This window comes from Sus scrofa, chromosome 13 (genome assembly GCF_000003025.6).
Source record: "Sus scrofa isolate TJ Tabasco breed Duroc chromosome 13, Sscrofa11.1, whole genome shotgun sequence".
Taxonomy (NCBI): Eukaryota; Metazoa; Chordata; class Mammalia; order Artiodactyla; family Suidae; genus Sus; species Sus scrofa.
The window spans coordinates 182,816,549-182,830,798 of record NC_010455.5 but is presented as its reverse complement, the minus strand read 5'-3'; the positions used below and the strand labels follow the sequence as shown (position 1 = coordinate 182,830,798).

The window sequence follows — 14,250 nt, the reverse complement described above, 5'->3', positions numbered from 1 at the left end:
AAAACAAAAAACATATAAATTCTTTTTAGTCATCTTTATCACTCTGTGTCCTTACTAAGCAATGCAGGGTTCTCATGTTTGATGTAGAGTGATGGGGAAAATATATACAAATGACTTGCAACTTAATATTTTTGATCTTCCGTTTTAATTTATTTGCTAAAACAATTACATATATTTATATCAACTGGCCACCCATCTACAATTTTCTTTTGCACTCTGCTCTTTAGGGGGATTCAGGAGGACCACTAATGTGCCTTGAAAACAACAGATGGCTCCTGGCTGGTGTGACATCATTTGGATACCAGTGTGCACTGCCTAATCGCCCAGGGGTGTACGCCCGGGTCCCGAAGTTCACAGAGTGGATACAGAGTTTTCTCCATTAGAGTTTCCTAAAGAAATGATGAAAATCAGGCAGTTTTCCCATTCCACTTTTAAGAAGCATGGAAATTGAGAGATTTGAAAAAAAGTGTCTCTAAAAGCCTTTACTCTTACCTATGCTACTGAAATGCTGGGAGAAAAAATATATCATACAAAGTAACTTGTAATTTTGATTTTTTGTCAATGGCTGTTCTTTCAGAGACATCATTATTTCCTTTGTTTCTAATCATTTTTATCATCTCTTAAAGGAATGTTATTTTAAAGCATATACTATTAAAGTTTAAGCAAAACTAGGAAAAGTTGAAATAAACTGTTTTGCATAAATTATGTTACTGTTTGAAATAAACTACTGTAAATAATTCCAGCTTAGATCCCTATTGTCAGAATCTCATTTGTCTTCCTACTTTGCTATCCAAATGCATTTCCATCCATCTTGAGCCCATCCTTAATATCTTCCCCATTTACAAAACATGTTTATTGTTAGCTCAGGTCACAAACCTGGACTAAATTGATTTCACACTCCTCTCAAGCCACAAGCAAACACAAATCAATATATCACCCTTGTATCAAAATAAAAGCTACATTAACTAATACTGTAATTTTTTATTGGATCTTTTTTTTTAACCTGGATTATTCATACTGTTTCTTTCAAGCTAGTATTTTTTAGGTTTCCAGAAAGTAATCAGACATATCAAAGAAATACAACTATTACAAATGTGTGTGTGTTTTTTTTCTGGATAGATGTGTTATAGCGGAAATTTCTAACATTGCAAAACTTATTTAGACACAGATGAATTGCCCATTAGAAGGCCGAAAATGTGGAATAAATGAATTTGCTTCACCGCTTTAATCTCTTGGCTCATTTCCAAAGTAAGTGCAAATTTGAGTTTAGCTTACTACTCAACCAACATCTGCTGATTTACTGGGCAAGATAAAATTTATAGAAATTAATGCAAACGTATACATACCCATTCATTCTTACACAGGTCTATATGATCCAAAGTAATAGAAGCAGGGGTAAGATTTAAAGCAGTTTGAAAGAAGGGGATCAGTTTAAATCGGCCTTATGGAAGAAAGGAGGCTTGGGCTGCCCTGAGAGGGGTGGTTGTTACTGATGTCATGAAGAGGCATCGGGACCCACCGTGTAGGTGGGAGTGATCCTGATAGTTCGGGGAGAAGGGAGAGTAGGTGATCATGAGTTGTCCCACCAAAATGCTCGCTCTGGGGACTGACCAGAGAAGGGAAGACAGTACCATATACAGATGACTGAGGGCCACAGATTCCTAGTATTTATTCTTAGGACAGACAGGACACCATCAAACTCCTAGAAGAAAACATAGGCAAAACACTCTCTGACAGCAACATCATGAATATTTTCTCAGGTCAGTCTCCCAAAGCAATAGAAATAAGAGCAAAAATAAACCCATGGGACCTCATCAAACTGAAAAGCTTTTGCACAGCAAAGGAAACCCAAAAGAAAATAAAAAGACAACATACAGAATGGGAGAAAATAGTTTCAAATGATGCAACCTACAAGGGCTTAATCTCTAGAATACATAAACAACTTATACAACCCAACAGCAAAAAACCAATCAATCAATGGAAAATGGGCAAAAGACCTGAATAGACTGTTCTCCAAGGAAGATATAGAGGGCCAGAAACACATGAAAAAATGCTCAACATCACTGATCATAAGAGAAATGCAAATCAAAACAACCATGAGATACCACCTCACACCAGTCAGAATGGCCATCATTAATAAGTCCACAAATAAGTGCTGGAGGGGTTGTGGAGAAAAGGGAACCCTCCTGTACCGTTGGTGGGAATGTAAACTGGTACAGTCACTATGGAGAACAGTTTGGAGATACCTTAGAAATCTATACATAGAACTTCCATATGACCCCACAATCCCGCTCTTGGGCATCTATCCGGACAAAACTCTACTTAAAAGAGACACATGTACCCACATGTTCATTGCAGTGCTATTCAGAATAGCCAGGACATGGAAACAACCCAAATGTCCATCAACAGATGATTGGATTAGGAAGATGTGGTATATATACACAATGGAATACTACTCAGCCATAAAAAAGGATGACATAATGCCATTTGCAGCAACATGGATGGAACTAGAGAATCTCATCCTGAGTGAAATGAGCCAGAAAGACAAAGACAAATACCATATGATATCACTTATAATTGGAATCTAATATCCAGCACAAATGAGCATCTCCACAGAAAAGAAAATCATGGACTTGGAAAATAGACTTGTGGCTGCCTGATGGGAGAGGGAGGGAGTGGCAGGGATCGGGAGCTTGGGCTTATCAGACACAACTTAGAATAGATTTACAAGGAGATCCTGCTGAAAATAGCATTGAGAACTATGTCTAGATACTCATATTGCAACAGAACAAAGGGAGGGGGAAAAATGTATACATTTAAGGATAACTTGATCCCCTTGCTGTACAGTGGGAAAATTAAAAAAAAAAAAAGATTCTAAAATTAAAAAAAAAAGAAAGAAATTGGGAATCCCTAAATACGCTATTCTTTTTAAGACCATACCAATGACTTGTTCCTAATAGGAAAGATGGAGCAGCAGTAGGCATGTTTTTTGATTTTGTTTCCTGAATATCATTCCACAATTCTTCTGCATTTCAAAACACTTACTGGAATTATGTTCTGAGGAGTTCCATTGTGGCTCAGCAGTAACAAACCCAACTAGTATCCAAGAGGACGTAGGTTCAATCCCTGGCCTTGCTAAGTGGGTTAAGGATCCGGCATTGCTGTGAGCTGTGGTGTAGGTCACAGACACAGCTCAGATCCTGTGTGGCTGTGGCTGTGGCTGTGGCTGTGGCTGTGGTGCAGGCTGGCAGCTTCAGCTTCAATTTGACCCCTAGGCCTGGGAACTTCCATATGCCATGGGTGTGGCCCTAAAAAGCAGAAAAAAAAATTATGTTCTGAAAATACAAATATAACAGATATACCATATAGTCCCTTTTATTTTCCAAAGGTCAGCTTACGAAACCCTTAGCACAGTTTCTACTATCTTCTAATAAGAGAGGCGTTCACTGTCCCACCCCTAGTTATGTATGGGGGGTGGGGTTAGTAATTGATACTGGAAGAGAAATCCAGGCCTGGATCAAGATAAAAGGCAAAATCAAGGCCCTTCCCCATTGCTTTGCCCTCCCGACCCACAGCTGTTGTAGCCATGGATGGCACAGACAATGGGGAAAGCCTAGTCTCCCTCCATGGAGTCCTGACTAAAGGGGGAGATGCATGGCAGGAGCTGGGAGGGAAGAGGTGGATCCCAGCAGCTGGTCCCCTTTTCCGTCCCGCAAGCTGGGTAGCCAAGAAAAGAAAGCGGGTGCTGTGGGCAGATCTAAGCTTAGAACGCAGCTGCCCATTTTCTTAGTCTCTGAGCAGCTGAAAGGAACTGATGCCCACTAATTTCTATTCTGTCTCTTAATTTTGCCAACCAAGCAGACTTGTGAATTGCCTTAATGAAAGCACTCTATTATCAAACTGAAAGAGGAGGTCTAAAACATTCTCTAACCGTAACTTCCATTCTTCCCACACTTCCACAGCAACTTGTTCCCATGCATTGTTGCCAACACATCTGTATTTGGTTCACTTAAAAGAGATTTAGACAACACCAATGATCATTCTTCAGAAACAGGAACTTTTTATTTGGTTAAAAGGAGAACAGAGGCATTTGAAGACCAGACTCAGTTACAACTCTCTCTTGAGAAGAAGGAGCCACAAGCATTGTAGAAACTAGAAGATAGGACAGATGTGCCTCCATTTCCTCTCCTAGCCAAACCCTGGACAACGAACACATGATCACTGATGCCCTCCAACCCATCTTCACACGAATTCAGTTTCTTTCCTTGCTGAAAAGTCAGTACGCTGTGCTTAACTCCATGCCAGTAGTGACCACTCAACTAGTCCCAACTGTAAAACCCTCCTATATGCTGATAGAGGCTCAACAGAGCTAGGAAAGACCTGAGGCAAACTTTGCAGATATCTGCCTTCAGGACCAGTCCCAGACTCCAAACGATCATCTTTGTTTTGTGGGCAAGGGAGGGACCAAATCAATTCCAGAACCCTCGGCTACTTGTGGTCATATAGGCAACACGTAAAGACATCTGATTTATATTGTGTATGCCACTGGTTTTGTTCTAGATTGAGTATATTATTGTTTATACAGCTATTAACAAAGTCATTACAAAATCTGTTAAATTTTAAATTCAAAATAATTGTAAGGCACATGTCTTGCACAACTGAAATTAGACAATTCTTGCCTCCAAGTAAAATATTTGAGTAGATTTATACCACGGTTAATGAAGTAACTTCTGATTTCTGAAGAGACTTCCTAAACATAGTCTGACCCAAAGGAAAGAAACAAAAACAGGATGAGCCATTTCTAGAAGAGAAACTTTTTTCTGTGGCGACGTATTTATGTGTGTGTGAATTCAGTTGACAGTGATAAATTTCTTTAATCAAAACAGCATGTCTTGAAAAATGAAACACCATAAAAATAAATACTAGAACAGTCCATTTTTATCAAACACTTATGTAAAGGAAAATATTTTTGCACACTGTAAACTTCAATGGCATTTACATTATCTTAACTAGATTACATCTTATGAAAGGTGAAAGAGACAAAAATAACTGCTCCCAATGCACATACTTCCCTGGTGTGTTGATAGGAATTTTATCTGCATGGTCCATCCCATTTACTTGAAGTTTGGGTGCATCCTTTAGCAAAATAAGCATGTCTCACTCCATTATTAGCACAGCATATTTTATAAATGAAATAACAAACATATAAAAATTATTTTAATATTTGCCTCAAGGGGGAGCTTACAGTTCAACTTGCAGATCCTTTGAGATTTCAAGCCATTCCAAGCTAAGGTTCTGATGCCATTCCGTATTCAGGTCCAGAATTACAAAACTCTATTTTCTGTTCTGGAGCCAAGTCAATGAAGTTTTATACTTCCATGCCACTTTCTTTTCTGGTGCTTTTTGAAATCCACAGTGTGGACTGATTTGGGCTAGTTTTTGTTCTTCCTTTACTGAAAAACAGAAGAAGTAGTAAGTAAAATGTCTGAGACTTCTTATCAAAACAGGTAGGTCTTGGTCCAACAGGGTATTGGTCAGACCTATTATGAAAGAGTCTTTTCTTCTCTCACCAGCATATCTTTTCAACCCTACAAAAAAATGCTAGATTATTCCAGTATGTGAAGATGGTAGGCAGTTCATTCATTTGAAATAGTGAAAAAACAGTTTTTTCTCTGACCTTCATAGTTTGGAATGCAGACACACACACACAGGCCTGATACAGTATTGAAATTTTAATTGTAATCGCCAATAGATCTTCATTTTCTTTGATCAGGTGATTTTTATAATTTTGCTTTTTCAATGATGTATTTAATGCCAAATCATCAACATAGTGCTTTTGTCCTAAGTTTTCCCCTCCTCCCATTAGTTTTTCTGTCCTATAGTTAAGTTACTTAATCCCTGAGAGTTAAATTTTGCTTCAGTCTCTGAAACCAATGCAGTTCATCAAAGCAGACTCAGGCCTGATAATTTAGGAGTTCCTCTAAATCTCAGATCACACTTCACCCTGGCCTATACCTTGGGCTGTGACATCTTCTAATTCTCTCCATGAAATGGCTACTTTCAGGCTCCTGCAAAAGTGACTTTTCCTGAGTGTACTGCACTCATCCTCTTCCAGATCCTTATCAAGATCTAGATTCTCTCTGGTCTAGTTTCCTGGGAATGAGCCCTTACCTGGATCACCTGTCCCCATTTACTATGTTCTGTTCTTCCTTTCTCCTGCAGAATCCCCTCCAACAGCATCTGCCCCCACCCCCCAGGCATCCCATCCCATTCACTATCCATCTATCAAACAGGGAAGAATTCCTTCCAAGAAAGGAAAGAAGGCATCCTAAACAAGCCTAAGCAGTACAGTTTTATAATATTACTTAATTGACTTCAATTTAACTGTGAATTTATAACTAATAAATTATTATATTTAAATAATTTTTTGGAGATTTGCATCCAAGTAAGTAAGATGAGTGTATCTCTTATCTCTGAAGTCATCTAACATGAGTGGAAAAGAAGCCAAGGAGAGTTTAGGAAAAACATGAAATTTTCTACATGGTTAAAACGAAGAGGGTGGTTAAGTTATTAATGTGGCTTTTGTGTGGCATTAGTACTTATTTAAGAGTTAACCACAAGTTAAGGAAACAAGACTTCTTATTTTGAACATGACATGGAATGATAGAAACCATTATGTGTACCAGATTGGAATTTAAACTTTCTGCAAGGCACTCAGGTGATAATGGAGTTGAGTCTTTGATGAAGTTTCTCCTTGCTTTCCTGGAAGAAAGGAAAAGGGGAGGATCTAAGAGAGAATAAAGTAAGAACTAACAGTTAATTCTGGCTTTCGGGAAGGGCTCTATGTTGGTTTATTTTCTCCCTCGGAGAATTTCACACCAGCAACAATTTTACAGGTCCTCAAAATATAAAAACCTGGGAGACTTGAGAAAGAGCATAATCTCTACAATAACACACTATTTAGAAGGAAAACAAACTTTGGATAAAACTCAGCTACTGGCACTTTAGTGATTTTAATTTAACTTATTTATTTTCAGGCTGCACCTGTGGCATATAGAAGTTCCCAGGCTAGGCGACATATAGGAGCTGTAGCTGCTGGCCAAGCCACAGCACAAACCAGATCCGAGCCACATTTGTGACCTACACCAGAGTTCAAGGCAACACCAGATCCTTAACTCACTGAGTAAGGCCAGGGATCGAACCCACATCCTCATGGATACTAGTCAGGTTAGTTTCTGCTGAGCCACAATAGGAACTCTAGTAATTTTAATTATAGAAATGAGAAGGTCTACATAATTTTTTTCAAATCATTTTTTTCACACTGATTTCTTATTTACAGCTTTTCCTCAACAGTTTGGCTGGGTTATGGAGGGATGTAGAGCAAATCTCCCCCCCACCCCCGACTTCATTGTTTTTCATAATGACAAATTATCTCTCCATCTCTAGCCTTAGGAATTAAGAGCAGAAATTAGATATTTACAATTGTCTTTATTCTGCATAAAATATTGAAAAGTACTTTTAAATGAAAGCCAAGAGGACACAATGTATAGTATTAATTTGCCAGACTTTATTATTCAGTATGTCTCATTTAAACACCCAGTAAATCACAAGTCTGATTATTTAAATGTATATGAACCATTTAGAGTATATATCTGTTTAATTTTTTGGGGAGGGGTTAAAAAAATAAACTATCAGAATATAGTGACCTAGAATTCTGAGGCTTTTTACTTAGTGGATTCTTAGTGGATTTCAGGAAAAGAAGAAGACGAAGTAAAGTTAAAAGAGAAAAATAACTTACTTGCAAATCCTTCCCTTATGGAAGCATTCCTTGATTGGTTTTTGTTTAAAACATTCTGATAAAACATTCTGATAAAAATGCCTAGTTTATTCTAGCAAGTATTCATTAATTTAAATCCACCATCTTTTCCTTTTGATACATATTTTTACTTCATATATTAATATTTTGGTTCTATTGGCAAAGTTGACACATATGAAAAAATCTCACCTCTAACTCAAGGGTATGAGGAAACAGATATAAAAGAATACTCTGAAGAATCCTGTTGTTAAGATATATGATTTTATCTCAAGGTGCCTGCTAAAACATAACCCATTTTTACCACTGTACTATATGTCCTATACTTATAAGATCCTTTGGAAATAAAGCAGAAGTCTGTTACTTGAAATTTTGGAAAGGTACTACAAAGTGCATCTACAAAAATCAAGACTTGCGTACAACCTGAGGTTGAGATTGAAAGGTTTAGTATTAATGATTATACTTAATATACAAGAGAGAGTATAATGTAGTTGCATATGTTTTTTTTTTGTTTTGTTTTGTTTTTTTTTGTCTTTTGTCTTTTGTTGTTGTTGTTGTTGTTGTTGCTATTTCTTGGGCCGCTCCCGTGGCATATGGAGGTTCCCAGGCTAGGGGTTGAATCGGAGCTGTAGCCACCGGCCTACACCAGAGCCACAGCAACGTGGGATCCGAGCCGCGTCTGCAACCTACACCACAGCTCACGACAACGCCGGATCATTAACCCACTGAGCAAGGGCAGGGACCGAACCCGCAACCTCATGGTTCCTAGTCGGATTCGTTAACCACTGCGCCACGACGGGAACTCCGCATATGTTTTTTGTAAGCTTATAAACACTCTCATTTCAGAACCACCACACACTAAGCTATGAGACCCAAGGCTTACTCTGTACCTGTTTAAGCCACCATCTTCTCCACTAAAAAACAGAAACAGAAGGATACCTACTTCCTCTGGCTTATGAGGATTAAATGAGAGAATTCATAATCTTATAATTGAGGTATATTATCTTAGATTGTATATACTGAATTTGAACTGACAGACATGAAAATCAGAACTTTAAGGCAAATTAAAAATATAATTTTATACTAAATTTTTAAAGAGTTCTGAAAACCTGTTCAGAGCTTTTCAAGTTCTCTCTGCATATATGAATTATTTACCTTTTATGCAACATCTGGAAACAGCAGGTTCCAAAGGCAACCAGTATCAATAAGAGCAGGGGGATTGTTGGTATAATGACATAGATTAGATTGGGAATTATTCCTATAAAAGTAAAACAGTCTTAATGTAAAGAGACAGGTGAGGCAGGATTCTAACATTAAATTTGTATAAAAACTTTCTCCAAAGTTAAGCCAAAATGATTTATTATCAGTAAACATATCCCAAGCATCTTCCAAAAATACTGAATAATTTATTCGTGTTTGGTTAGAAATTAAAAACAAAATCACAATGCATGGCTACCATGCTCCAATTAAGTGTCCATATTTCTAAAACTATTATTAAATTTACAATTCAGACAGGGATTAGTTTTCATAACATATTAATAATCCTGGCTATCTCCCTTCATTAATCCTTCTCAGTTATTACTTAGAAAAACAAGCACTGGTTATTAAAGAATAGTCATGATTAAAATAATTGTTGATTTATTGAATATGTGATTATCTCAATTTATAAGCTCAGTGCCATGATAATATGAATGACTCTCTGGGATTAAACCAAAATATGTAAATATTAAATGATGATAGAGTCATAACCTAGAGAGAGAAGATCCCAGAAGCATAAACATTTAAATTCTAAAATGAATCTTTTTTAATCCTGTTTCATATTTGATAATATTAAGTATTATTGGTAAAATAAAAAACTGTCACACTAAAGTCCCACACAACCTCAAATGACTTTATGAAACAATTTTCAATGACATAAGAGGGAAAATATTCCTAATGTAATTATTTACTGATTTAATTATATTTACATGTTCTGAATGACTTTAAAATCAGACACATGAAAATTAAAAGTATGTAGGTGTAATATCATGCCCATAAAAGAAAAGTAAATTGGAAGACCATACACTGAGCTTGCAAATTGAAAGCCATCGTCATAATTAATCTAAATAATTCTGATCAAAGGGGACAGGACTTAGATCAAACTGTTCATTTTACTGCACATCACTTTGTTAACAGAAGAAGAAAAATGAACCCAGGTACAGTGATGGGGTATTTTGCAGATAATCTGCTTTGTTTTCTTTCATTCTTTAGGCTCCCAATAGGTGATGTCAAGCATCGTAAGGATTTAGGAAATTTCTTTTCCTTTTCAAAAGACCTTCACGATCCTTTATATATAAGAGTAGAGAAAAAAGAAAATATATCCTACTTTTTCATGGATTTTTGGATCACCAGTGGAAAGAATTTGAGCCTTTGGGTCTTTGGCTGAATCAACGCAAAGTAACTAGTAGAAATAAATATATCTGTCCAATTGGCACAGGGCCGTGATAAAACAAGCCCCTAACGAAACTCAGAGCAGTTTTTGACTAACATAAATTTGCACTGGGGTTACATTTTGCATCTTTTGCAGACAATAGGGTGCTGGAGGCACTGAGTTGAAAGCTCATTGTATGGCTACTATCACCAACCCTCTGTTGAGTGATGTCACTTTGGTATCTTGAAATTAGCCAGGGTGGGAGTATTCAGAGCAAACGCAAAATCTACAAATTAGGCTTTTTTAAACCCACCCTACCCTAGTCAATCCCTTAACATTTGCCAGTACCCCACTATAGCCCACTGAATGCACCAATTTACATCATTACACGTATATATTGGGGAAGTTCTTTGTGGAATCATGTTTCCACATTGAATCTTAGTTTGGTACTATATATGTGCACTTCGGCGAAAACAGAAAGAAAACAACATAGGTTTTTCTATTCAAAAACTAGCTTAGCCTCATTTGTTCTGACCTAGTCCTAAAGTAAATTTTCATAGGCCTATATTTAGTGCACTATTTCACCAAGCAACGAGAAAAGTTGGGGCCAATGTAAAGTTTTAAAAGCACATTTTCTGCTCTTGTTAGGTGAGTTAAAGACACGTGAACCAATTACCTGCTTCAGTAACAACCACATTTTGATGAGTGTCTCCGGGTTGATTTGTAAAATAAGTCTTTTCTACGGGAGCTGTTGGATAAATCTCTGTAAATAATAAAGACCATTATCATATGTAATGATAAACAAATGCAAATGTAAAAGCAAAAGTTTATTAGAAAACAATATAAACATATTTTTGATTATGAACATTTCACAGCTAATTCTATATCGAATTTAAATTCATATGAAATTAACTATAAGGCCAACATTTAGTTATCTTTGATAACATTTAGTTATCTTTCAAAGACTCCACTTGGTGAGTCTTTGAACTTTGGATCCAGTGGGTGAATCCCTGTGACCCCCAACCTGCATTTAGAATCCAGAATATCTGTGCTGACTATCACCTACCACAGGCAATGACGACAAAGGAGGTACAAAAGCAGGCAAAGATAAGCAAGAATCGGTGAGCATTAGAATGTGAGACACTGGACATCCCTTCGTGGCTCAGTGGTTAACGAACCCAGTTAGGATATTTGAGGTTGCAGGTTCAATCCCTGGCCTTGCTCAGTGGGTTAAGGATCTGGTGTTGCCTTGAACTGTGGTATAGGTCACAGATGTGGCTCCAATCACACAATGTTGTGGCTGTGGTGTAGGCCAGCAGCTACATCTCCGATTGGACCCCTAGCCTGGGAACATCCACATGCAGCAGGTGTGGCCCTAAAAAGCAAAAGAAAAAAAATAATAATGTGAAACACTAACTGCAATTCAAAAACCAGCATAATTTCTTTTTGACTATTGGTGTTTTATTCATTTATTTATTTTGTTTTTTCAGGGCCGCACCTGTGGCATATGGAAGTTCCCAGGCTAGAGTCAGACCAGAGCTATGGGTGCCAGCCTCCACCAAGGTCAAAGCAACACAGGATCCGAGCCACGTCTGTGAGCTATACCACAGTCAGAGCAACACCAGATTCCCAACCCACTGAGCAAGGCCAGGGATCGAATCAGCGTCCTTATGAATACTGGTCAGAATTGTTTCCACTGCGCCACAACAGGAACTCCTCAGTGTATAATTTAGATTTCTTCTCGCAGTAATAAAAAGCAGATGACTGTATATGACTGCACTCAGAACTGATGATTCATGTAAAAATGTTCTTAAGCATATTTCTGTCCCATACAAATGCCATCCTCAGATCTGTTTTCCAATAGTGTCTACTTCTTCAAAAAATAATCATAAATTAAGGCTTGGGATTTATTTCTTTGCCTGATTGTATGAAGCAAGATTTCCTTAGTTGTCATATACTTGAAAAATGTTGAAATCTCTTACATGATCTAGTACTGCTCTTTCGCCCAATTTTCTTTTTCTAGGACACTATTTGTTAATAGTACAGTGAAAATAAATAGAATTACTATGAAAATACCCTTTAAATTTGTTCTCATTCATTCCAAAAATAGAATTCTATTTTTGTCAATTTAGAGAAAAGAAAAAACACATGCAGCATCTTACATTAGTTTCAAAACATTAAGCCATTTTGTAAGGTGATGTTTACTATTCTAATTGAGCTACACAGTCTCTATTCATTGGAAGCTTAATTATCCATCAGCCCATGATAATATTTATTATTCTTATATGCATATTTTACCCTGACCCTTTTCTTCCCCTAGACTTTAGACACAGACCTACCCTATACTCATTTTTCTACAGAATTTAGGTCTTCCATGCCTCCAAGCACTCAACTGGTATTTGCTGAACAAATAATACAGATATTACATAAATGATGAACTGAGAACTGGTTATCTTTAAAATATTTTAACAAACTTTAAATTAATGCAATTGTGATGAAGTAATAAAATTTTAGAAACACTCTCCTACATATTATTTTTAATGCCTAAGAACAAAAGTGATTTTATTGTGATTTTAATAAATATAAACATTAGGTTGAGAAATATCCCCTTAAAAATGTCTTTGGATAATATTGATAGACCCAAAGAACAGATACTCAACTTACAAGACAGTAAAGAAAAACATGGTGGAGAAGAGAGTGAGAAAATCTGGAAGTGATTTATTCAGTTTCTGTAGAGCTAGGTTAATTTTTTACCACTTTGGATAGCATTTGTCATGCTGTTAGATGGTATGCAGGAGGAAGAGACGAAGTTCAAATCACATGGAACTTTTGATATAAATGAAGAATAAAGTTCAAAATAACTAGTGTTATAAAAAAAAAAAAAAAAAAAAAAAAAAAAAAAAAAAAAAAAAAAAAAAAAAAAAAAAAAAAAAAAAAAAAAAAAAAAAAAAAAAAAAAAAAAAAAAAAATAACTAGTGTTATAATCCCCTAACCTCCAAAAATCTAACTACTCACGACCAAAGCAGCACTGACTATACAAGCAAAGAATTTAATCAAATCAATATTCTTCATAAATAAGACACTAAGATCAAGAAGGTGAACTACATAGAAAATCAATAAAAATGAAAATATTTAAAGTAAAATGAAGTACAAAAATTCTGAGTACATTAATAAGACTAATTGTAGAAGTATACATGGGTTTCAAAAACAATAAATGCACAAGAGAATCTAGTTCAAAAACTATAGGTATCTGAAGATTTAAGTAGAATATAGAAGATAAAGGAAAAAATAATGTTATGCCTAAAATGCTCTTCCATCTGAGTTCCCTTGTGGTACAGTGGCTTATAGATCCAGCAGTGTCAATGCAGTGGCTTGGGTCATTGCCATGGCACAGGTTTGGTTGCTGGCCTAGGAACTTCCATATGCCACAGGTGTGGCTGAAAAAAGAAAAGAAAAATAAATAAAATGCTCTTCCAGAAGTAACATAAACCTGTATTACTTAATACAAACTAAATAATGAAGATTCTGGGGGTGACAGTGCCATGAATAATGTGGTATGATAGAAAATAAATTGATGTATGAAGGGTCACTTAAAGCTCCAAATAAGACAATATTGTTTTAAGAATACCCTATAATATACTTATATATATAATATACCCTATAATATAATTTAATAGGTTCAAGCACATAATGTCACAGAGTTAAAATACCAGAGAATTTCAACTTTATATTTTTCTAAGGAAAAAAATCAAGACAAAAGAACCTAAACGCATAAAAGATTTAGCTTTGCAAAGGCTTGTAGGAGGGTACTGATGGAATTAGCAACCAAGGGGTTTAAAGAATAAACTCACCAGGGATAAAGAAAGTAGGCTAATATACTCAAGAGCAGGATAAATATAAGAGAAGGGTAAATCTAATCCAAATAATCCCTTGTGCTTTACAGTCTTATGAGAAAAAGGATCATGTAATTTCAAGAGAATAATGGAAATAGCAGTACTTGATTATAACTGCCTTCCATGAAGACACG

The 14,250-nt window shown here is 36.3% G+C and overlaps 2 protein-coding genes across 10 annotated transcripts in view; one reads left to right on the top strand and one right to left on the bottom strand.

The window, feature by feature from the left end:
- Positions 1 to 977, top strand: part of TMPRSS15 (transmembrane protease, serine 15) — a 170,913-nt gene extending 169,936 nt beyond the window's left edge. The window contains exon 26 of one of the 2 annotated variants that reach the window (XM_021068532.1): positions 228 to 977. In XM_021068532.1, coding sequence (XP_020924191.1) covers positions 228 to 383 — 156 coding nt within the window. In that variant the 3' untranslated portion in view covers positions 384 to 977. 2 annotated transcript variants of the gene reach the window in all.
- Positions 1,002 to 14,250, bottom strand: part of CHODL (chondrolectin) — a 420,685-nt gene continuing 407,436 nt past the window's right edge. For 3 of the 8 annotated variants that reach the window (XM_013981213.2, XM_021070836.1, XM_003483343.4), the window contains 3 exons: positions 10,900 to 10,986; positions 8,969 to 9,071; positions 1,002 to 5,453 (listed from right to left, as the gene is read on the bottom strand). In XM_013981213.2, coding sequence (XP_013836667.1) covers positions 5,369 to 5,453; positions 8,969 to 9,071; positions 10,900 to 10,986 — 275 coding nt within the window. In that variant the 3' untranslated portion in view covers positions 1,002 to 5,368. Of the gene's footprint in view, positions 5,589 to 6,682; positions 6,788 to 8,968; positions 9,072 to 10,899; positions 10,987 to 14,250 lie in introns of those variants that run through there. The other 5 variants (XM_021070837.1, XM_005654076.3, XM_013981208.2 and 2 more) reach the window with 5 other exon arrangements.